The following is a 24,850-nucleotide window of genomic DNA, read 5'->3' as shown; positions in this document are numbered from 1 at the left end:
TACCACTGCAGAAATATTTCCATATGCATGTTCACTGATGTTGTGCTCACAATAGCTTGGAAGCAGAACCTGCCTAGATATCACTAACTAATAAATGGAGAATGAAACTGTGGTATATATATCCAGAGCAATTTTATTTAGCTTTAAAGACAAATAAAATCATGACATTTGCCAGAAAATGGATGGAACTGGAGACTATTATACTGAGTGAAGTAACTCAGACCTGGAAAATCAAACACAACATGTTCTCTTTCATATGCAGATCTTGGCTTCAAATCCTTAGATCATTGTGTTTAACTTGGAGTTCTTGTATCCAGGAAGCTAGGAAGAGACTGCTAGGGGAAGAAGGAAAAAAAGAGGCCTAATGAAGGAACACAGTACAATATATGTAATATGAAAGTAGGGGGAAGCCGGGCGTGGTGGCTCATGCCTTTAATCCCAGTACTTGGGAGGCAGAGGCAGGTGGATTTCTGAGTTCGAGGCCAGCCTGGTTTACAAAGTGAGTTCCAGGACAGCCAAGGCTACACAGAGAAACCCTGTCTCAAAAAAAAAAAAAGAAAAGAAAACAAGAGAAGAGAAGAGAAGAGAAGAGAAGAGAAGAGAAAAGAAAAGAAAAGAAAAGAAAAGAAAAGAAAGGAGGGGGAAAGTATTAAGGGTGTAGAGGTTTATGTGGAAATTGAGGTGGAAGACTAGAGGAGAAGAAGGAGTAGGAAGGGGTAGGTGAAGGCTTAGCCAAAAGTATACTTGAAAATGCCATATGGAAACCTATTATTTGATGAATAAATATATATGTGTGTATGTATATATATATATATATCAAATATTGTGTGCATTATATATAGTATTCATAAATATTAAATTATTATATTGTATATTATAATATATTACATGCATATAGAGTTTGAATGGAGATACCCCCCTAAATAGGTGAATGAATCCCTATCTGAAGCCATAGCAACAGAACAAAAAACCCAGTGCCAGATAGGAGATACCTCACTAGGAGTTATTGGTCATGGAGTTCCCAGAGGCTGCAGAGCTTCCTCTCAACAAGGTGAATGCCATTGGTCTTGATTAGTAGAAGCTAAGTCCCTATTGCTCAAACCATCTCACACTTGGTTTTTGGAAACAAAGAGGTCTGGCTGGAACTGAACTGGAAGACTCTGTTCTCCAGGCTAGTTTTCCTAGTGCAAGAACTCTGTCAGCTTCTAGGGAAAAGTCACCAATAGGCTTACCCAGCTGTGATCCCTGCAAATACAAAATCTACCTTCCAAGCAAAAGCACTCACTGGTGTAATAGTAGTGCGACCATTATGAGGTTTAACGGCCACTCTATGATTGGATTAGAGGCTCACTCCATGGGAGGGAAGCCATGGTTCATACTCTAGACCTGGTCAAGAGCCTGTGACTACAGGGATTACCTTATGGGCCATGGACCAATAACATTGGTCTTAGATGATGGTGTGCTGAATTGTACATTTGCTAATGGTACTGTGTCTGTATCCATAGATTAGTGCTGTTCTTGGTGTTGTTCAGAGTCTTTTTTTTTTTTACCGGCATTGGTTAATGCAAACACTGATTAAGTGGTCAGTGTACAGAGAATAAGTCACTACTGAAGGCTCAGCTCTAAGTGATACATCTATCTCAGTCACTCCTTTCAAGCTGAAGGGAACAATGGGGAAGAGAGAGCAGAGAACAGATAACACGTAAGAGCGAGAGGACAGAGAAAGTGCTGCAAATGATGGTTTCTAGACAGGACATGGCCCTGGCAGTCACGAACTCACCAGAACTGTGCTTACCTGCACAAGACTGGGCCTGTCGCCATTGAATCAGGCTTGGAGGAAGGTCCTCATGTGCCCTGGGACGTTGGTGGTTACAGGTTGCTAGGAGAAGAAGGTGCCATTTTCTTTAGTGGTGTAACTGCTGGTAAGCAGTCCAGGAAATAACTCTACCCTCCCCTTACCCATCATATGGAAGCAACCCTAATTAAACTCGGTGGATCATAAAAAGTAACATTTGAAGACAGAAAAACATGAAGGCAGGAGGGGACTTGTTGAGAAGAGTAACTTGAGCGCATTGAGTGTGAGGAAGGAGGATGAGAAGATGATTAGGGGGTGAAACCAGAAAAAAAAGATCCTGGTGGGGGAGTGGGATTGTATGGGAAAGGCACACACTGACAAAAAGGCAGCAAACACATCTGTCGTTGTAGATTTCTCTATTTATTTGCATTATTTTAAATGAATTAATCCTTAGAAATAACATTCCTTTTTCAGAATAGTAAGGAAATACCTCACAATCCCAATTTCAGGAGACTAGAAAATTGTTTTTTTGTGACCGTCATTTTCACACAGAACCTTATCACAACACTTTGAAAATTCAATTCTTTGTAAATGCAAACCTTCCTTCCTGACAGTTTGATGGGAAGGAATGGAATCAGGCAATGCAGTACAGTCAAACATCCCAAAAACGGCAAGAGAAAGGATGAAAGAAACCCTTCATATGTTTTTATTAGCACGGATGTGATATTAGGTTGAACTGTATAAAATTACCAATGCTTAAGCTTTTAAAAACCTTTGAAAGCAGTAATTTCCTGTGAGTCAACTTGATACGTGAAGCTCTTGCGGGAGAGTCCTTTGCTGACCTCTTTCTCTGTGACATTCTGCTGATGGTGCTAAGGTTTCTGGAAGGACAAACCCTCAGGTCAGTTGTCTTGTCTGCAGCAAGCAAGCAACCCAGCCGTCAGCATGAAGAGGAAGTGTCTCATGGATGGAGAGCAGACTTGCTGGCTGCTTCAACCCAAGCTCAGTGTGTCTCTCCCCTAGCAAATCTCTGCATGTAGTCCTGGAATTCACTGCATCCTCCCCTTGAGACTTGGGTGTGCGGCACATGGATGTAAATATACTGGTGTTTGTGTACATTAGCTTGCTTTGAGAAAAAAAAATGGCCTTGACTTTGACCCAGGAATTTCATGACCTCTAATACCCATGAAAATAACAAAATCAATTCTTGACTTTAAAGGAGGGTAAAAATCAAATCCCAGCCTCAAAAAAAAAAACAAAAAACAAAAAAAACCAAAAAAAAACAAAAAACAGTATAGCGTAGTCTCAAGATTACAGATTATAAGCATTGCATGATTGTATAGAGCTCTCAAACAATGGCCATTTTATACCAGGAATCTGAAAAGAACTTTTCATTTATAGTCTTTCAAACCTTATTCTTAGGACCCTTTCATAAGAAGGGAAAGCTTCCGGGAGAAGCTAGAAACAGGTCATGACCTGCTGGGTTCCCTCTTAAATACCATATCAATTTTCTAAGCAAAGGATCCTGTAGTATGCAGGCAGTCAAATCTTTTTCTTTGTAAAAGCCCTGGAACTAACACCCTGGCTACCTGGATAGCAATGACCTGAGATTACAAACATGGTGACCTGCATGCTTCTTCAGTGTGGTATTGAGTAGGTAACAGCAGCTTTCTTCTTCTCAAGGCCAACAGCCATTGATGAAAACTAACTGGTTTTCCCCCCAACAATACTGCAATTGAGGAGTTGGCATTTTTATGTAAATCTCTGTCCCTTGATTCATTAAATGCCACTGCCCCTGACATTTCCTTTCTGACCCTTATCAGCCACACACTAGGAAAACATGGAGAAAGAGAGAGGACAAAAGGAGGACAATAAAAGGGTTACAACCAGGAAGTGTATTGTGACCATGGCCAACAAGGAAATTTAGAAACGGGTGACTAAACACTAGGGAGACCCTGTCAGCCAGTCACAGAGGCATTTGTTGAAAGCCTGTCAAGTGCTTAGCACCATTTCAAGGTGTCACATGGAGATACATAGGAAATGACAGCCTTGGAGGCTGCTTGAAGAGCACTTGAAATTTAACAGACAAGATAGTGCAGCTAAGTGCCTAGAGAGCCACAACCATCCGAGCGGGCCCTGTTCAGCTCTGTACTCTGTTCCTTCATAGCAGTTGGATTATTTAGTTTATTTCTTTGTGCTCTTGCTATATGGCTTTCACTAAGCTGGGATTGGGCCTGGGTAAGACAGTGTGTCTGTTCCAGTTACTCATGACGGCTATTTGGAATTTCACTCACTGTAATAGAAGATCCAAGTACATATGCTCTATGTCTGCGCACCATTGTGAATGCCTAGCAATTTAAAAGATACTTAGGTGATGCCAAAATTATTATTATTATTATTATTGTTAACAGAAAAAGTAGGTAAATATTTAAAGCTAGTGGCAACTTTATAGATAAAATATATAACCTGTTTTCTAAACGCTGCTACTAACCCATGACTGAAAAGGACCAACATACAAGCAAATTTCTAAAGACTTGGACTGTTAACAACTAAAACTAGACCCAAGGAACATATGTGTACTTCTTTTCCTTAGTGAATATTGGGATCATACATTCAAAGTAATAAATAGAACACAGAACCTCATCACCTAGGTTCTAATTAGATTCCAAGCACAGTGGGATTCTACTGCACACACATAGAGTAAAAACAACCAGAGCTTAGCATGTTCCCGCTGCGCTGTCTCATCTCCAAAGCTAAACAGTGACGTTCAAGGCCTGGCATTCGACGCCAAGTAAAGTGACTTAGGTGAAGACCGCAGTCTTTACAGATGTCTCACGCGGTACTTTGCCACCCTTTGACCCTTGACTTGGACAAGTGACTTCCTTCAGCCAGTGATGCCGTGGCTGGGTTTCTATTGCTGTAGTAAAACACATGACCCTAAGCAACTTGGGGAGGAAAGGATTTATTTCTCTTATATTTCTGTATCATAGTCCATCACTAAAGGAAGACAGAGCAGGAACTCAGGGCAGGAATTTGGAGGCAAGAAATTGAGCAGAGAGACCTTGTAGGAGTGTTGCCTACTGGCTTGCTCAGTTTGTTTTCTTATACACCCCAAGACCACATGCCCCAGGGCAGTACTGTTCACAATGTGTTGGGCCTTCCCACCTTAATCATTAATCAAGAAAATACCCTACAGATTTGCCTATAAATCATACAGAGTCATTTTCTTGATTAAGCGTCCATCTTTCCAGATGACCCTACTTTGTGTCGAGTTCACATAAAAACTAGCCAGCACAAATGGGATGTAAATAAAAATGATACAAGCAGAGATTTGAATAGTGCCTGTAGGTTGGGACTTGGTCCCTTCCTACATGTCAGGCCAAACCCACTGGGGGAAAAATGTCCAGGGAGCATCAATATCACCCCTCAGCTCAGTTCAGCCTGAGCCTGGTCAACCTGCCTACCACTTAGCTCAGCTGCATCAGCAAGCAGCACCAAGATCAGCAGAATTTTCTCACTGGTGTACAGGTGCACGCTCCACTGAATTTTAGAAGGGTTTAGTTTATAGCTTTATAGTTGTTAATAGCTAAGTAATACAACAGTCTCATGGAGCAATAAAAATTAATTACCAGCAAAACAAATGTTTAAAATGCTAGCATGACTCTTTATTAGAATATAGAGCGGTTTTAGTTCCAGGGTTTGGTTTCTGTACAACACACACATTCACCCCAACCACATTCCCATCACTGGGGGCTAAGTGGGACAGGGTAGGACACACTTAAAGGAGAGATGTGAAGAAGTACAGCATGGTCAGTGCTGAGACTGTGATTGCCCCCTTCCTGGCACTGTTGGTGGACCAGAAATTCTCATAAACATCATCAAGGACTAAGAGACTGGCAACCTTGGTTTCTTCACATACGCACTATATCAGAGCAAACCCATGGGTACCACTGTCCATTAGCTCAAGTGTGTATGAGAAGGGGATCCCAGGGTCTCCATCCCAGTCTTTTGAGGATCCTGACAGCATTATATATAAATGAAACCAGGAAGATAAAATGTAGAAATCAGACTTCGAAAGGTAGAGTTCCATCATCATGCCATCGAATAAAGGCTTCTCCAGTAAAATGATGGAGCTGTTTCTGACTAGGACCACTTCATCCTTGGTTAAAAGCCCCTATGGAGCCTGCATTTTTATTTGGCTCCTTGCTCTTCCTTGTGTCTGGAACATAGCAGAGACTTGGTTAAAATTTCTCAGTTGATCAAAAAACGAGGCAGCATCAAATTGCAAGGCAAGAATGGAACGGACTAATTCTCACAAAGGAATGTAAAAAACAGACAGACAAATGAATCACAGGACAATTATGACACAAATATTAGCTAGGTGGGCCCCAGGAGCTAAAGGCAGGGTTGTAGATGGGGGTAGTATGGGGACCACAAGGTGGGTAGTTGTGGGGATTAGGAGGTGGGTGTGAGAGTGTACTTTAGATTTGGAGAAGGAGCATGCACTGTCAGCTGAAATCTCTCTTTTGACTATTTCCCCAGCCTTAACCCTAATCTGCTTTCCTGGCAGGTGGATCCTCTGGGACTGCCACCAACTGACCAAGGCTCAAAGGACAATTCCCTTCCTGTTAACTCCTGTGCCTTCTGACTTGCCAGCTCTTTTAAATTCAAGCCAGGGAAAATTCTGGTTTGAGCCAGAAATATCGTTGTTTTTCCTTTGCACCCACCTCAGAGAGCATAATCCTGAATCCCACAGACTTGCTTTTATCTTTGGTCATTTTTGATTCGTCCAGCTCTCTGTGGGTCCTAGGAACTCCTACTCTTTGGCCCGTCTCACATTCTAAACTTCATTGATTTCTCCCGTGCCTTGGATACCATTAAAGAAGAAGGAGGAGGAGAAGAGAAAGCGTATTCTTACATAAAATATCTGCGCTCGATCCAACTCTATAATTGGTTCCGTGCTTTGCTTTCAGTGTGCTTGCCGCCTTCTGTCCAACTTGAATCTGTAGGTGGGAAATGCCGAGAGAGTTGCTGTTAAAAATAAATCCGACAATCCAAGAGTTTTATATTTTGTACAGATCTACCCCTGAGGTTTTAGACTTTCTCTCTTACCTCCTGTTGAGCATTTATGTCTAGGTAGCCTGTTGGTACCCCACACTAACCACACCCACCTTTCTTTTCATATGTCTTTCACCAATGAGACTGTTCTGACTTTCCTATTTCTGGTCCTGCATAATGGCACTACAGCACATGTGTAAAACTCTGTAGATTTCCTTAGCTTCTTTTTTCTCCCCTTCAAAGTCAACCAATGTTGATTTCCATTGCTATTACTCTATCTCAGACTCATTACCCCAAAATTAGTCTGTTGCATCTTCTAATACATTCCTTGTCTTCCCATCTATCTTTATGCCAGTTGATCCCACGTGGCCTCCAGATGCACATATCCATGTTCTTGATCCTGCTGAAAGCTTCCAGTAATTGCTCAATGCCCACTGAAATAAACACAAACTACCTAGCCTAGATTTTGAGTTCTTCTATAATGTGTTCCTAACCCACCATTCCAGTATAATATATTTTATACACTTACCCCACATTGTAGACAAACTTCCTTGCTGTCCCTTAGCTTCTCCTTCTTTTCTTAGGCTACTGCCTGGACCTAGAATCCCTACCTACCAGAATTTACCCAACCTTGAGGGACTTTCTCAAATGACAGCTTCTCCATACATCTCTTCCTGCTCTCCCCACTGGCTTCTCTTTCTTCCCATGTTGTCTCTTTCACATCACTTAGTTCATAGTCTGTTGTGGTTTCACCCACTCACTTTTTCTTACAGATGTTTGATACATCCCTCTCCTTCCACGTTTCCTGATTCTACACGAAATCTCTCAGAACTAGATGATCTGTTAAGTATCAACCTTCCTTTCTGCAGATTCTCTCCCAAGATCAGTCATGACTAAAGTTCATCACTTGTCAGACTTCTGGTAAGTTCTCTTCTTACTGACCTCCCGATAAAACTTTTCACATAAGGTTGACAGACCTTCTAAGAGTTTCTGATTCCAGACATCCCAACATTATAGCCAATCCACCAGATGCTTAGATTCTACACAGACATCACTAAAACCACTTGTCATTCCTGCCTGCACTGTGATGTTCAGAGGTGTTGGTCACAGGCATCCAGGCTGAACTTGAACATGTATCAGTTCCCCCCACTCTCTCCCTTAGGAATGGCTTAGTTTTAGAACCCTTTCTCCTTTCCTTTTCTGAAATTCACGGATGAGTGCTAAAATGTGATCCAGTGGTGCTTGGGTAGGGCTGGGAGGAGACTAGAGAAATTCCAAAGGAAGAATTAAGTAGTGGTGGTAGTAAGGGGGTAGGGCAGCAGCATCCTTTAGGTACTTGGGACATTCTGTATGCATTTATGTCTAGGTAGCCTGTTGGTACCCCACACTAACCACACCCACCTTTCTTTTCATATGTCTTTCACCAATGAGACTGTTCTGACTTTCCTATTACTGGTCCTGCATAATGGCACTACAGCACATGTGTAAAACTCTATAGATTTCCTTAGCTTCTTTTTTCTCCCCTTCAAAGTCAACCAATGTTGATTTCCATTGCTATTACTCTATCTCAGACTCATTACCCCAAAATTAGTCTGTTGCATCTTCTAATACATTCCTTGTCTTCCCATCTATCTTTATGCCAGTTGATCCCACGTGGCCTCCAGATGCACAGACACACACATACACACACACATATACACACACACATATACACACACACACTCACTCACACACACAGACTCATACAGACTCACACACTCATACACAGACTCACACACTCACTCATGCACACACACAAACACACACTCACACATATATACACACATACTCACACACATACACACTCACACATACACTCACATTCACTCATACACACATAGACTTACACACTCATACACAGACTCTCACACACACACATACAAACACCTTTGCAAGCGCTTCTTACTTCTCTCCCCTCTCTGCTGGGAATCCCTCCATCTCTGCTCATTCACCTATTCTTTCTCTTTTCACCCAAAACAATTCTGAGTCTGTCTCAGTTCCTGGGGTTGTGTTGTCCAAAGCAGAGAAATGGGGTAGAGAAAGCCAAGGAAATGCTGGGAATAAAGCAGTCACATCATTCACTCTGGGAAGAGGATATTGTGAGAGAAAGGGAGAGTCGGGGAGGAGAAAAACTCTGGTAAGAAAAAGAGAATAGGCCAGAGAAAGGCTGCAGGGAGCTGTGGTGTGTCATCCGTGAAACGCAGAGCAGTTCTGGAGTCAGTGGACAACGATTCACCAACTACACTCACGCGTCGTCTGGCAAAGAAAAGGATTGTTCCTAATCAGCGTAACTCACGTGTGTCCCTCTGCTTCTCTGAATAAAATTCCCTGCCAGCTGGTCTGAGTGGGTCCTTATCTCTATTTGTGTCACATGAATCAGCCCCAAGCCACATTTTTTAGTCCAAATTATTTCTTGATTGTGTATGTGTGTGTGGTATTTTTTTGTTTGTTAAGTTTGTTTGGGTTTTTTTTTTTTTTCATTTCTGAAGCTCACGCAAAACAACTACTCCATAGCCAGCCTATATTTATTTTATTCTCTGAAGTTCACGTTCTTTACATCTTAGGGGTGGGATAGCAAACTCGTTTTCCCTTCTTTGTTGGCAAAAGACTCTTAGGATTTTTTTTCTATTATTAATTACTATGAGGAAGTAGAAAAAAGAGAATTGTGATTCTAGTCTACAGATAGATTTGTCCCTTTCTGAGAATTCTAGCCTACAGTTAGATTTGTCCCTTTCTGAGAAGATGAAATAAAGATTCCATAGATAGCTTTTTGTTGTTTTGTTTAATTTGTGTTTTGTTTGGGGTTTGGGGGTTGTTTGTTTTTGTTTTGTTTTGTTTTAATTTTTGAGATAGGGTCTCACTGTGTAGCTCTAGTTGGCTTGGGACTTGCTTTGTAAACCAAGCTGGCCTTAAACTCACAGAGATCCACTTGCTCTGGCCCCACATCAGGCCAAACACTTAATTCATCTTAGGGCAGAATTCCTGAGTAGACTTTTCCCCTGAACTATACTGTGTGACTATATAGAGATGTTATCTGTAGCCATCTTTTCTACTTGAAAGTGCTTCCTAGTAAAAAAAATGATAAAACCTCCTTTCCAGTGGAACATGATATATTGCTAAAGCTCTCTAGCCTGCTCAGCAGCTCTTGCGCTGGGCTGTAAGGACATATTTACAAGCAGATGTACAGATGCTTCAGTTAAAGGCTCTGATGTGTCAGAAGAAGCTGCTTGAGACAGAGTACAGACACTGATGTGCAGAGTTCAATTATAAATAGTTCCAGCACATAAAACAATAAAATTCTGATGTATATGTATATATGTATATATACAATTGTTCATATTGCTATAGCTTTTCCGTAGGAACCCAAAAATGCTGCCATGAATTAATAAGGTTGACACATAGTACAAATTTCTTATACTTCCTATCAAAATTATGCTTACTGTTCAACACTCAAGACTGTGAAAGACACAGAAAAGTTGACTGGTTCCTCCATATGGAACCAATGATTTACCAATATTTTCATTTTACGATTACTTTCCAGTAGTTCTTGATCTAAGTCACTCCCTGTGGCCACAGTGCTCAAACAAGAAAAGCAATCAACAACAAGACACCCTCTGACTTTTGAATATAGATCGTATCATATCTCTACTTCTGAACCAAAAGGAGTGGCATTCCTATGAAAAGATATTGAGATATTACATTGAAAAATTATAATCTGCCCATGAAGACCTTTCTGTTGGTCAAAGACACCTTTCCATTGAAGATCTACAATGTCTCTGGCGATCTATCTGACTTTGTTTCAGTTCTCTCAAAGAGAAATCTATAGTAACTATCATGGAAACTGGGGAATGGGTCTAGTTCTAAGCTTCATAACTAGTAACTGTATTTCCATGAATTTCTCTATTAAAGGAAAAAGTGCCAGGGATTATAAGTGAGGGTAAAGGAGCCCATGACTGACTGGAGATCTAAATTGATTAGTGGTTTCAAAAAGTCAAAAATCCTTTCTAAGCAGAGGGTCTTTGTGAGGATGATACAGGTGATTAAACATGCAGAGGACTAACCCAGAGGGATTGGTCTCTACCATCTTCTTCCTGCAGGGATTCTGGGAATGTAGCTAGCTTAAGCTCTCTTTATATATTCCCAAAAGGATTTTATTGCGTCATCACAAGAGTCAAGCGAGATAATGGCTTTAAAATCCCTTTGCAAGTTGTAATAATCCAAGAAAATTTTAGTTACTTGTACATATTTCAAAATGATCATATAGTATAAATCTTGTAACTATGAAAGGAAAAAGTGGCCTCAAGAAAGATATTTGGGGGATTCTTTTGATTTCTGGGGAAGGCTTCCTTCAGCAAAGGTCTTTAGTGGATTAGCATTTAGCTTCTGCCTATTCATTATGGGTCATACCTCAGTGGGAAAAGGGCAGGAGGAAAAATAACCGAGAGAGATCACCTGGCCTCTTGGATACCAACAGCAGTGTAAGACTTGCTGTCATCTTCACTATCACCTGCACACAACAAGGAACTTCTTTTTTTTTTTTAATTTAAACAATAACAAGCATTGTCAAGACTATGGAAAAGCATAAGCTGATGTACTGTAGATAGATGCTTTAAATTGTACAACCAAAATGGAAAACAGCAGATCAAATTAAAAAAAAATCAAAAGTAGAATTACCACCTAGGCCATTTGGACATCTATATGTCCAAAGGAAGTAAAATGGAGTCTTGGAGAGATGTCTGCATGGAAATATTCTTAGTGGTGTTATTAACAATTCATGAAAGGTAGAATAAACCCAAATATCCAATGATGGGTAAAGAAACAAAACATTATTTATACACACACTGGAATATTAATTGCTCTTTGAAAGGAAAGAAATCCAGATCTGGGGAAACAGTTTGGCCATTAACAGCTAAGACTCACAATCAAAAGTCAAAAGAGGAAATTGTGACACACCCTTCAAAAGATGTACAGAGGATATTATGCTATGTTGAATAAGCCAGTCATAATCCGTTGATGTAAGGTATCTAGACAACCCATAGGTGCAGAAAGAAAACTGGGGTTTGCCACAGCTGAGCATAGAGGAAAATGGGGAGGTGTCATGTGATGGGTACCAGGTACTCTCAGTGAGTCTGTTCTGGGGGTTGGTTCACAACACTGAATATTCTGAACTATACACCTAAAGATGGTTGCTTCTGTTCGTTTATGCTAAGTGTATTTTGCCACAATTAAAATGGAAAAGACTCAGTTAAAAAATAATGATACATTACAACATTCTGCCTTTGCCCTCTGTTTGATTCATGACTATTGTCTGAGGATTCACAAAAGGGCAAAGAGCCCAGCTCTTTCCAGCAAGTCTACCCACTAGAGCTTGGACAAGCACAGCTTTAGAGAAGGACCTGAAAAAAACAAAACACAGGCTCCCTGCCCTGGCTTGCATTTCCCTGGCGCTTCCTCTTACAAATGTTCCTGGACAAATGCTGCAAGAAGTCTAGAAGAAAAGAAAGCATTGTACTTAGAAGAGAGAACAGATATTACTTAGCCATGTTATTTTAGATGTGCCATATTCTGCAAACAGCTGGCCATTTTAAAAACATGGTTCAAAAGCTGTAATAGCTGAATGGAGCTTCGAGAGAATGTGCAGAAAGGAGAGTGCATTTCTGAAGATTATTAACATAATCATCTCATTTATATTAGAGTCGAACACCTAAGATGTCTCCCAACTTGACACTTCATGAAACAGGTAGTTAATTAACGTAGGTAAAGCAGCATTTAACCCCGAGTCTTCCTGGCAGGCATCTGGCAAGGTACAAAAAGCAAGAAAAAGAAAATAAGGATTGGGACGTGGGGAGGGGGGTGGAGAATAGATCCAGAATCTCTTGGAAATGACAATTAAATGATGGCAGGTAAGTGACCCTGTGGAGGTTTGTCCAGAGGCCTTGGCACTGTGGAGTCACTATATGTTCGTATTTACTTGGTTTATTTTTGGTGTAGCCATATGGTGTGAGAATGAGCTGCCCATAACAGCACGTGGTCAGGAAGCACAGGATGTCTTTCTTTCTTTTTTTCTTTTTCTTTGCTTTCTATTAGGCTTGAGATGGAGTTAGTCTCTGGTTCTGACATTAGTTCTATCCCACAGAATGTTACATCTTGGCAGTTTAAGGACATGCCGATACCTGGAAAATACAGAAGGTCTCAGACAGAACGTCATGATCTCAGTTTACAAATGAGTCAGGGTGAGTAGCAAACCTGGTTGCTCACGGTCCTCAGACTTGTCCTTGGCTGTCAAGTCAGTCCTGTAAGTTAATCGACTATATCATCAGCCAAGGACAAGCCTGAGTCCCATCAGAGCTATTTTGAAAGGACCCATGTTAGTAATAACAAAGTCCCCTATATGCTAGGTCAGTGCACCTCCTATGTGACATCACATTTAACATGCATAATGGACTTTGGACAAGGTGGGATTATGTGGCCAATGTTCAAAATAAAGTGAAAGAAAAAAGAAAGAAACAGAAAGATGAAGCAATTTTCCAAGACCACCAAGCTATGGAGAGTGCATCTTAACCTTTGCATATGATGAGTGGCAGTGTTCTTACTCACCCCTAATTCTTCATTTGCTTCCAATGCTTCAAGCATATCAAGATGTGGAAACACAGAAATGTCTGAAGGAGAAATAAATGTTTACTCTGCATGCTGTCTGCCTCCTGCTGTAAAAAATATCCAAAGCCAGCATTCTGGTTTTAATCTTCTTGATGGTGAGCTATATATTTTAAAACCAAGTGATGGCTTAAAACATATTCTGACTACTTGTGCTGGCTAGTTTTATGTCAACTTGACACAAGCTAAAATCATCTGAGAGAGAACCTCTGAGAGAATGGAACCTCAATTAAGGAAATGCCTCCATGAGCTCAGGCTATAGGCAAGCCTGTGGAACATTTTCATAGTTAATGATTGATGGGGGAGTGCCCAATCCATTGTGGGTGTTACTATCCCTCTGCTTTGGTCCTAGGTTCTATAAGAAAGCAGGCTGAGGGGTTGCAGAAGGGCCTCAGAGATGGCTCAGCGGTTAAGTGCACTGATTGCTCTTCCAGAGGTCCTGAGTTCAATTCCCAGCAACTACGCAGTGAGTGGCTCACAATCATCTGTAATGGGATCTGATGCCCTCTTCTTGTGTTTCTGAAGACAGCCACAGTGTATTCATATACATAAAACAAATAAATTTAAAAGAGAGAGAGAGAGAAAGAAAGGAAGCAGGCTGAGCAAGCCAGTAAGCAGCACCCCTCCATGGCTTCTTCATCAGCTCCTGCATCCTGGTACCAGCCCATTTTGAGTTCCTGTCAACTTCCTTCCATGATGAAGACTTATGTGGAAGAATAAGCCAAATAAACCTTTCTCTCCCCAACTTGATTTTTGGCCATGCTGTATCACCAGACTGTCCTGACCAGCCAGCTTCCAATAATGACACAGAGACTTCTATTTATTTATAAGTGCTTAGGCCTTATAGCTCTGGCTTGTTCCCTACTAGCTCGTATAACCTAATAGCCCACTTATACTAATCCATCTTTGCCATATGGCCCATTATCTCTACTTCAGTCTCCATATATCAAACACCCTCCATGTCAGGCTGGTGAATCACCCGGCCTGACTATTTCCCAGAGTTCCTATCTCTGCCCTGATGGTCTGCTTTTCCTTTCCTGCCCAGTTACAGGCCGTCATATCTTTATTGAACCAATCAGAAGGTGATGGAAAATAATGTTATAAAACACTGGGGCAGGTGATGCTTCATAAAAATTACAATACAAAGGTCTGGCCTGTACTCAATTCTCTGTCAGTACGGAAATCAACCTTTAAATAATACAAAGACAATCTTTACATGGTGCACAAAAACATTATCCAATAATGGTGTTCCATCACAGCAATAGAAACGCCAACTAAGACACTAGTGAGGACTACTATGTCCTTGCTTAGCCAGTCTCATTGAAAAGAGTTCTGCACTTGAGTACTGTATAGATGATACCATCTCTTTAAAGGAAACTAAAGCAATAAGAATGCCCAAGAAACTGTATAGATTCCTCAAAAATAGTGATGTTTAGTAATCCACCATGCTTCTTTTTTTTTACTATTTATTTGGTGGTGGTGGTGGTGGTGGTGGTGGTGGCGGCGGTGATGATGATGAGGATAATCAGTTTGTCTGCTGAGCAGGTACTTGGTACACCAGGGGACATTGAAATTCCAATTGAGATCTGTTCTAAAGCATATGCCACTATGATTGCTCCTGAGTCCGAGCAACCATGGGGTGTTGATATGCAAAGGTTTCATATATCAGTGTCAATAATGGTGGGTAGCCCTTGAACATAAAAAACACTTCCTAGAATTATAAACAAACAAACAAACCAAAAAAACCAAACCAAACCAAGACACACACACACATACACACATACTCACTCACACACACACAAATACAAAACCCTTGCCTTTATCATTGTAAACTTTGCCCATATGTGTCTTTTAGTTTTGCCAGCAACACCCAATATTAGGAACAGCAATACAAACCAATGTGAACAGGTGTGTAAGCCATCCAACTGAAACTAGCTGGGCCTCTCATTCCAGAGCAGATAAGTGGGGTCTACGGCCATGATCTTATGCATGGACAGCTTTGGGTACTGTTTAGGATTGAGTTGTATAAGATGAAAAGCAAACAGCTTGACAAATGAAGAAAGCTATTTCAGGTGTATTAGAAATGATTTATTTTTGTTTTGTTGTTTTGGTTTTTGTTTGGTTTTTGCCCATGTTTGGAAGAAGACTGCTGAGGAGAAGTGAGGAGAACGGCAAGTATCACCAGGAAAGGTCACGGGCCCTTCGTTCTTACGCAGGGCCACAATGGCTGTTCTAGAGAAGAGGCTCAAAGAGAGAGCTGTGAGGAGGGATGGAAGAGGGAAAGGAGGGGGTGCTTTCTAGAAAGGGGGAGCTCTGGTAAATGATGGAAGAGAGGAAGAAGGGTGTTCTCTAGAAAAGGGGCTCTCATTTAGGGAGTGACATGCTTTATACATATTGTATGGAAAACACTTTCTGCTATTTACTACATTAGAAGCCCGGGACATTCAATCTTCTGGGTTGATCACATTGAAAGCCACAGGCCAGTTTAGTATTTAGATGTCATCTGTTCCCCCTCATGTGTCTAGAAGAGGTCTAAGGTAGATGCAGGTTAGTATATGAGATGTATATTAATATAACATTAATCATGTAATAAGCAAGCCATAACACCAAGAATATGGTAGAACTAAGTCTAAATGGAAAACTGGGAAGAGGAAAAACCTTAGATAAGACCCATAGTAGGTCCCAACTCTCAGGAAGTGTGAGGCTTCCACATCCAAAATTGACTTTGATGAAAGCTATCAAATGGGGCTTCTTTCTTTACATGGCTAGAAAATATTTCCACATCTAGAACGGTGGACATAGGAAGAATGAATCAAGTAGATCTTCAGTGTGTGAATATAAATAACCCTGGCCCACAGTGTCCACACTGTTGCCCAAGTGTAGATATAACTGTTGGTGTTCAGGACAGGAAGCACAAATAAGTCTGGTTCCTTAAGGAGCCTGCTGATCATTCTATTGCTGATAAATTGTCTTTTATCATTCTACAGAATCTGAGAATTAAAAAAGAAACATCTGGAATGATTCTATGAAGAAATATTTCTCTTCTCATTTTCTGTAAATCTCAACTTAATTATAAGAGCCACCAGTTCCTCCTTAACTGCCATGGACTTTTGAGTAGTGGCTCTCAAATTTGATTGCAAATAGTGTCATCTGACAGATCTGTTAAAGCACCCATCTGAGTGTGGTGACTCACCTGTCATCCTAGCACTCCAAAGGCAAAACAAGGCAAAAAGACCCCAAGTTCATGATTACACAGTGAGTTTGGGACTAGCCTGGGCTAAGTAGTAAGACTTTGTCTCAAAACAATAACAGAACACTGACTTTGAAGCTGTATCTGTCCTTGTCCCCAGCCCCTTGAGAGTTTATAACTCAGTAGGTATGAAATGGAGCTAATTTGTACTTCTCCCAGTTAGCATTTCTGCTCTGAGTCTTAGGAATGACTCTTCCCGGGTTACCTTTTATATTTGTGTTTCCAAAAAGACTAATCAAAATGTATTATTTTAAAGTTGTCTTACTCCCTAAAGGGAAGAGGAGGGGGGAAAGTGTTTTCCATATGGGAAATATCCTGAACCCACACAACAGACACACAGGTTGTCATTTCTATGCTCTCACAGTAGATGAGAAGCTAGGTGAAATATTTCTCAGTGTTCGAAATGTTTCCTAATACTATTTGACAAGATTCAATGTTATCTCTGACCTCCAATATGCATATTCTTCTACATTTAGGCAAGTTTTCCTTCCAATAAAAAATGATTTTTGGATGCAATGGAATGAAGTCAGGATATTTAGTGTTTGGCAAGGCTACTCACTAATTCCATTTCACTTAAAGTGCGGGGTTAATTTAGTACAGTTACAGGGAAAGAAGTGTGCTTCTATAGAGCCCAGAAGTGGACAGGTACTCAGTGGACAGGTGCTCAGTGGACAGGTACTCAGTGGGCAGGTACTCAGTGGACAGGTACTCAGTGGACAGGTGCTCAGTGGACAGGTACTCAGTGGACAGGTGCTCAGTGGACAGGTACTCAGTGGCATTATTTAACATTATGAGGCAACTACAGACACTTTCCTCTTTCAAAATCCACTGGCAAAAAGCAGGGGCAATCCATTCCAATACACTCCATACAAATGATCTTCTTGGGATTGCTGGATGCTAAGCTTATCTAGAGAGGACGTTCAGGATCCATAATCAAATAGTCACTAGTATAAGCCACCAAGCAAAGTCACCAGGTTTTTATTTCCTAGAGTACCCTTTCTTACTTCCCTCTGGGGTTCCCAGATGGTGGCAAGGATACGGGTAGAGACCCATCAATGTAGTCCTTTTTTCTGCTACCTGGTTCTCCTGCCCGTGACCTTGATAACTGTCCCCAGGACAGTGCAGCTGACTCCCCAGAACACCCATCCAAAGCATCAGTTTCCCTGTATTCTAAAATCAGTCCACAGTTGCAAATAAAAGTAAATTATGCAGTGACAATCTTTATTGCACATAGAATCATCTGACAGCCCTGAGAGTGGTGGCATATACCTCTAATCCCAACACTCTGGAGAAGAACAGAGGCAAAGTTACCTCAAGTTCAAGTCAACTGTTCCACAAGCTACAATGCATGCATAACATGCTTACAGGTTTTATACACATAGCTCACCCATAGAGACAAAGCATATCAGCTGTGATGGTCAAGAATCAAAGCTAGTTCACAATGGATCAACCCCTCATTTAAACCTCCCCAACCCGTGACTAGATGAAAAGTCCACACCCCTGTGCAGTGCTTGTTGAATTCCCAAGTTACTCCTCTCTCCACAGACATCTATCTGCCTTCTTCCCTCCTTGACTATTTGCTATTCCTGATGTTGACTTCCACCAGGAAGAATCTGCTCACTCCCTAGAAGTGCGTGGAATCATGCTGACAATTGTGTGTTCTCTTTGGTGGAGAAGGGGCTCCGATCAGTCCCAGGCTATCACAGTTGTATCTGCCCTGGATTTGTTAATGGCCTAGACCAGGCTACTTGGAAAAGTCTTGGGAAGAGAGCTGATGAAGGCTCTTCCCCTCACATATGATTCTTACAAGCTGAAGCAAAGCATGACTGGGGTTGTCATATTGAAGGGACCTTTCTCTCATAGCTTCCCCTGCCTCTCGAGGTTTCAAGGATGATTCCTGACACCCTCTTGCCCCCATTTTCTTCTAAAATTACTCCTTTTATGATCATATGTGGGTTCATTGGGTGATTATCTTTATTACCCCTTTATTATATTTGTATTATTTTACTTATCCTTGCCCTGGGCAAAGGAAGTTGAGGCATCTTAGTTGATTCAGCTTAGAGTTTTAGTGTCTATCAAAACTCAGGTTGACTGGTGCCAGCTCTTTAACACCACCAATCAGTCCATCTCTCAGTTAAGTCTGTCTGAGGCAGTGATTTTGGTTCTTGTAAATTACCCTGGATACCACATCCTCCATGCCTGTGCCTGTACCTGAAGGTTTGGGACCTGCCTGGAACCTTGACGAGGGCAGCAGTAAGGGAATGAGGAAAAGACAGTCTTTTGCACAGCAAAGCCAGGGTCAGGCCTCTAATCACTGCAACCTGGAATCTCAGCATGGTACAGCATAGCAGGAAGGGTTGACTAAGCGCTATAGGAGGTCTTTGTAGGTGAGCGGTCTCAGGCTGTAAACATCTGGAGGAAGCTGCAGTTGTGAGTCTTTGCATACACTCATCAGTCCTTCATGAATACTCACTTAGCCTCCCGAGGAAAGCTGTGGGAGCCCTTGAGCTTGGCCCATATAAATATGAGCTTGGGGGAATTGTTTCCATAGGCCTTGCAGTCCTCAACATGGCCATGCCCGGGTCAAAATATGCAGACTTCACTCACTCATGGATTCGTCTGCCCTCCACATGACTGCATACAATAATAGAAGTAGCTCATGGTGTACAGTCTTACACAACCATACCACAGTCCCCCGAAGCTTGTTGGCAAGACTACCTTTCGTAGACTTCAGAATTATCAAGATTAGGCCAGTTAAAACACAAGTGGCTGGGCACTCCACATGCCTCCAGAGTATTTGTTATCAGAGATGCAGTGAGACCCGAGGATGTGCCTTTGTAGCAAGTTCCCAGATGCTGCTGATGGTGAGGGACTAAGGACCACCCTTTGAAGACTTATTTTGTACAGGCATATATTCTGACCTACTTGTGAGAATCTGTACCTAAAAAAATCAAAAGGGATGAGGATGTAGCTTAGTGGTAGACAGCTTGCTTAGTGTGTAGTTCATCCCCTATATGACAGAAAAGGGGATGGGAAGACAGGAGGAGATGAAAGAGAAAGGCCACTTTTAGTGTCTGACCATGGACTTGGCTGACGTCAGAACTTGTTCCATCTTAGAACAATCAAGCCACCATCTCTGTGGGAAGCACTGAGACAGTAGGATTAGTTGGCTAGACTCCACAGGTGATACTAATGTCCCGTCAGAGTAGAAACTCCCTGATCCAGACTTGAAGGCTTAGAAATTCTGACCCTGTGGAAGAGTGACAGACCTCAGACCCTTAAAACACAAAACAAAACAAAACAACCACATTACATGCAAAAGGTAGGAGAATTGGGGCCCTAACTACCTCTTTGGTTATGCAATTGTCTTGTTATGTGACCTTGACCTTGTATAAATCACCTTACTCCTCCTGTGAGGTTTTAATTCCTCATGATAAAGTCAAAGAATAATAAACAAAGGTTTTCTGTTTTTAAAACACAGGTGGGGGCAGGGGATGTCTTTTTAAAACAAAACATTTGAGCTAACAAAATGTTTCTGTGGGAAAAGACACTTGCTTCCAACCCTGACAACCTGAGTTTGATCTCCAGCACTTTTAGAGTGGAAGAAGAGAACCAACTCCTGACCTATACAAGTACATCCAGCCACAAGTAAAAGGAAGGAAGGGCAGGAGAGAGGGAGGGAGGATAGGGGAGAGAAGGGAAGGGAGGACAGGAGAGGAGGGAGGGGAGGGGGGAGGAAGAGGACGGAGAGGAGGAGGAAGAAGAGGAGGAGGAGGAGAAGAAGAAAAATTACCACCATCACCACCGAAGAACAGAAGAGATGAAAAGCAAGCTGCTTCTAATGCATCCTCACTAGGGTGCTCCACTGACAAGTTCCTGCTGTGTTTGGGTCCTGTGTTGCCTCAGAACCTTTTATGAAGAAGGCACGTGTATAAAAACCTAATTTGGGATAGAAAAGGCAAGGGCTTGTACACTGAGCTTTGAATTCTTCCTAGAGAGCCTCTGGGTTGTGCGAAGTCTGCTGGGGCAGATTCGGCCAGCACAGTCGGGCTCAGCCTCTGCACTCACCTTCAAGTAGTGCATGGGCCAGGTCTCATAGGTCATTCCCAGGAAATGCTGCATCAGCACTCCTGCATGCTTCCCGCTGACCTGGCTTATCCACTGATAGATCTGAAACAACCCAAAGGACAGAGCTGTCACTAGGCAGATTGCTTGATTGCCCCCAATTGAGATAGCTGCTTTTTTCCACTAAGACTCTGCTCTAGACTGCAGAAGGCTTTTGGACAAACAAAACAGAAAAAGCAAAGCAATGGCATATTGCCTCCTCCTTCTCACTTCATTTCAAGACCTCCTGGGGTACTGACTCTTAGATCATCCCCACTGACCTTTGCAAACGAGCAGTTGAGAATGAATAGTTTTGATAATCTACCAGTGACATGTCAGAAACTGCACTGTGCATGTCCTGCACACAGCCATCAGAATTAACCCTCATGTTTCACACAGTAGTGGTTTTAGGCCAGGCTTGTTTTGTGGGATTCTCTTAGCAGTCAAAGAGCCCTGGTTGGACATTTTCTGTGTCCTAACAGTTCATTTGACTTGATCCCTACCTAGTATAGCAATGTAGGGTATACAAAGCCTGGAAGAAGCATGTGTAGTGGTGGTGGGTCCTTAGGTCATTTGGATTCCTGTATCACAAGGAATATTGGTTCTACTGGAGTGAGTATTCTTGAGAGTGAAATAGGGTAAGGTTTTAAGCCTGGTCCCTGCAGTTCCCTTTGGCTTCCTGATTGATGATATCATTGCCATTCACCAGGAGATGATGTAGCTGAGGTGGATGGTCCTCACCAGAGGCTGACACATACTGTTTGGACTTTCAGCTTCCCACACTGCAAGTTAGTTAAACCCCCTTTCTTTATATAGTTCACCTGCTTAGGGTATTTCATTACAGTAATGAAAAGGAGACTAGTACACCAAAGCATCCATTGTTAATGTTATAAGATTAGTTAACACCCATGTATGCCCTTCCCAGAATATGCTTACTGAAGTTTCTAAGTCAAGCACATGATAATAATTTTGATTTAACTTAATAGACCTGAGTAGATGCTGATTTAATTATAAATCATATTTATCAGTCTTTGAAGGGATATTATACTGTGACCAATAAATCCATAACTTGGGTTCCACAAGAGGAAATGTAGTGAAAAAAATTAAGACATATTCAGGTAGCCATCCACATCTCTCAGGCCTCAAGACACCTGAATTTCTATGTAGCTGTTGAATTGCAGGAAATAATAGTTACTTGGAGAAAACAAATTATTTTTAAAATTTGAGTCTGTATTGACATGCAGACTATGCAGAAAAGTTGTTAATACCATAGTAAATACTTAACAAAAGACAATTTCAATGACATAGGTAACATAAACACCTGTGATGCAGATAGCTTAAGTTTAAATAAAGCTATAAATAGCAGCACCTGGAAGAGGCAGGGGTATATTCACTTATTGCCTAATCAGTGATAATGCAGCCAACCTTATCATTACCACGGTAGGAGGGGGGAGGAGGGGAGGAGGAGGAAGGGGGGAAGAGGGGGGAGGAAGAGGGAGGAGGAGGAGGAAGAGGAGGAAGGGGAGGGGAGGAGGAGGGGAGGAGGGGAGAAGGGGGAGAGGAGGAGGAGGAGCTAAATGGCTACATCAAGGTCACATGGTCAGCTAATATCCAAGCCAGATGTGCTCCTACATGGAAACAGGCTGCCTGCATTACTGTAGGCCACTGTGATAACAATCCTCTGACAAATGCAGTTTGAAGGATAAAGGACTAAGTTCAGCTCACAGTCTGAAAGTACATTCTGTTGTGATGGAGAAGTACTGAAGGTTGGAACTTGGTATCTGGCTACACTGTGTCCAGAATCAGGAAGAAGAGGGTGATGAAAGTGTGGGCTTAACTAGCTTCCTGTTTCCTGCAGTCTGGTACCCAAGTCTTTCTTTAAAGTGGAGCCTCCCACCTTAATAACCCAATCAAGACAGTCCCTCACAGGTGTCCCTTACAGGTGACATGGCTCTTGTCAAATTGTCAACATTGACCATTACAGCAGATTCTCAGGGGTCCCCTGACATCATCTTCAAAGCCAGGGAGCCAACAGTTCTTTGAGGTTAACTTTTACAGAGGAAGGCTCAAATTCTTCCTGGCATTCTGAAAAAAAAAATATTCTGGAAAAATGATACTCTATCGTCAGGTGTGGAGAGTACAAATTGGTAACGCCTATTTTCAAGGCAATTTGTCCATTTATCTACGACATTTAGATGTGTATCTCCTTGAACGTAGCCACTCTAGTTTTAGAAGTTTACACCTTAAAAAAAACCGAGTGTGGTATCTGGTATCACACAGACATACACACAAGAGCTATTTTTTCACTACCTACTTTTGGAAGCCACTGAGCATCTTCATAGCATTACAAATGCTTCTCTGCAAAAGGCTTTTCCCTCAGAGAACTACTGCTGAGCCCATGAATCCAGCAAGGAAAAAAACCAAAACCCTACATTTTCAGCCAAACACAACTCCTTGTGCCTCACACTCACACAACCACCAACCCTGTGCTTCTCAAATCTTCCTGAGGATATGACAAAGCCAAAGAAGTGTTAATTACTGTCCCAGTTCACACGAAGCTGCCCTCTTCCCCTTTCTTTGTGCTATTAATTTGTCTTTTTATTTCACATTACCGGGTTCTGTAGTTTCCATGGTGGTGCTAGTGGTGGAGGAGGTGTTTGGAAGCTCCTTCAACTTAGCAAGCCTTCACCTCACAGTCTGAGCCAATCTGGTTTGTGAATATTAACATTAACAGTATGGCCATCCCTGGTATATCCTAAAACAGGCTGTGACCTCCAGCAACACCATCCTTCATACTGTGTGTCCTAACTCACCTCTCCCATGGGATGGTATCTGTCATAGGAATAGGTCTCAAAGCTCCCCTGTGGACTGACAAGCTCTTGTCTGTGCTGTGCTGGGGGATCTGGAATGGAAAGAAAGACATAAAATAGTGAAGGCATCAGGACATCCTGAAGAATAGAAGGATGATTTAAAAGGTCACAAAGGGGATGGAGAGACGGCTATAAGGTTAGAAGTATTTAATTCTCTTGCAAAAGACCAGAGTTCAGTTGCCAGCACTCATGTCAGATAGCTCAGAGTTTCCTTGTAACTCCACTGCTAGACAATGTGATACTCTCTTCTGGTTTCCATGAGCACTTGACACACACACACACACACTAAACACAGTTAAAATATAAATAAAATTTCAAAGGTCATAGAAGGCAGTGCACACAGGATTTGAAGTCCCAAAGCCAGTTTTGAAATAACTCTGTGGTTTACCTACTATGATACTGAGGGAAAGTATTTAGCCACTGGGAGATGTGATTTCTTTGTCTACAGAATGAAGGCAATCATGTCAGCCTAGCAGGGAGGCTAGAATAACTCAATAAGGCACTGTGGATAAAAGTGCGTATAAGTTTGTAAAAGATGTAATAGCTAAGATTTATTGAGCTGAAACTTTTTACGAGACAGACACTATTCTACGTAATTTAAATCTCATTTACTCCTCTCTAAAATGTTGAGACAGAATTCTCTTTATCTCTATTTCAGAGATGAAGAAACCAGATCACAGGGAAAGTGTTATTAGACCTGAACCCTGGCAAGCTGCCTGAAGAGACTCTAATATTAACCACAACCGTAATCGCCTGGTGAGAACTAATCCCTGTGCGGCAGATGCAAACAATGACAACACATTGAGACATCGTCACCCAGAGTCATGTAGGATTCATTCCTAGTGATGTATATTCTATGGAATTTGAAAGACAGTTGATGGTCCATATAAACCAGTCTAGTATTAATTTTAGTGGCCTAACTGTCCTCTGGGCTCTGCTCATCCGTTCTTCCATTTTCAAACCCATGGTAATAACCACCCAATCTACATAGTCCGACCTTTCCCAGAGTATTATATAGCTGTGGTCACACTGTACAGCCTTCTCAGGTTGGCTTCTTTCACTTATTAATATGTGTCTTGG

General features: G+C 41.8%; 1 protein-coding gene across 1 annotated transcript in view; it reads right to left on the bottom strand.

Annotated features, from left to right (window-relative positions):
* Positions 1-5,717: 5,717 nt before the first annotated feature.
* Positions 5,718-24,850, bottom strand: part of Cpo (carboxypeptidase O) — a 32,996-nt gene continuing 13,863 nt past the window's right edge. The window contains 10 exon segments of the mRNA XM_085832764.1: positions 5,718-5,816; positions 6,706-6,798; positions 12,847-12,963; positions 12,965-13,065; positions 15,103-15,164; positions 16,403-16,527; positions 17,604-17,655; positions 17,657-17,703; positions 20,865-20,966; positions 23,714-23,802. Of these exon segments, the coding sequence (XP_085688890.1) occupies positions 5,718-5,816; positions 6,706-6,798; positions 12,847-12,963; positions 12,965-13,065; positions 15,103-15,164; positions 16,403-16,527; positions 17,604-17,655; positions 17,657-17,703; positions 20,865-20,966; positions 23,714-23,802 (887 nt within the window).

This window comes from Mus caroli, unplaced genomic scaffold, assembly GCF_978045245.1.
Source record: "Mus caroli unplaced genomic scaffold, Mus_caroli_1 scaffold_1, whole genome shotgun sequence".
NCBI lineage: Eukaryota > Metazoa > Chordata > Mammalia > Rodentia > Muridae > Mus > Mus caroli.
This window is presented reverse-complemented; position numbering and strand designations above follow the sequence as displayed.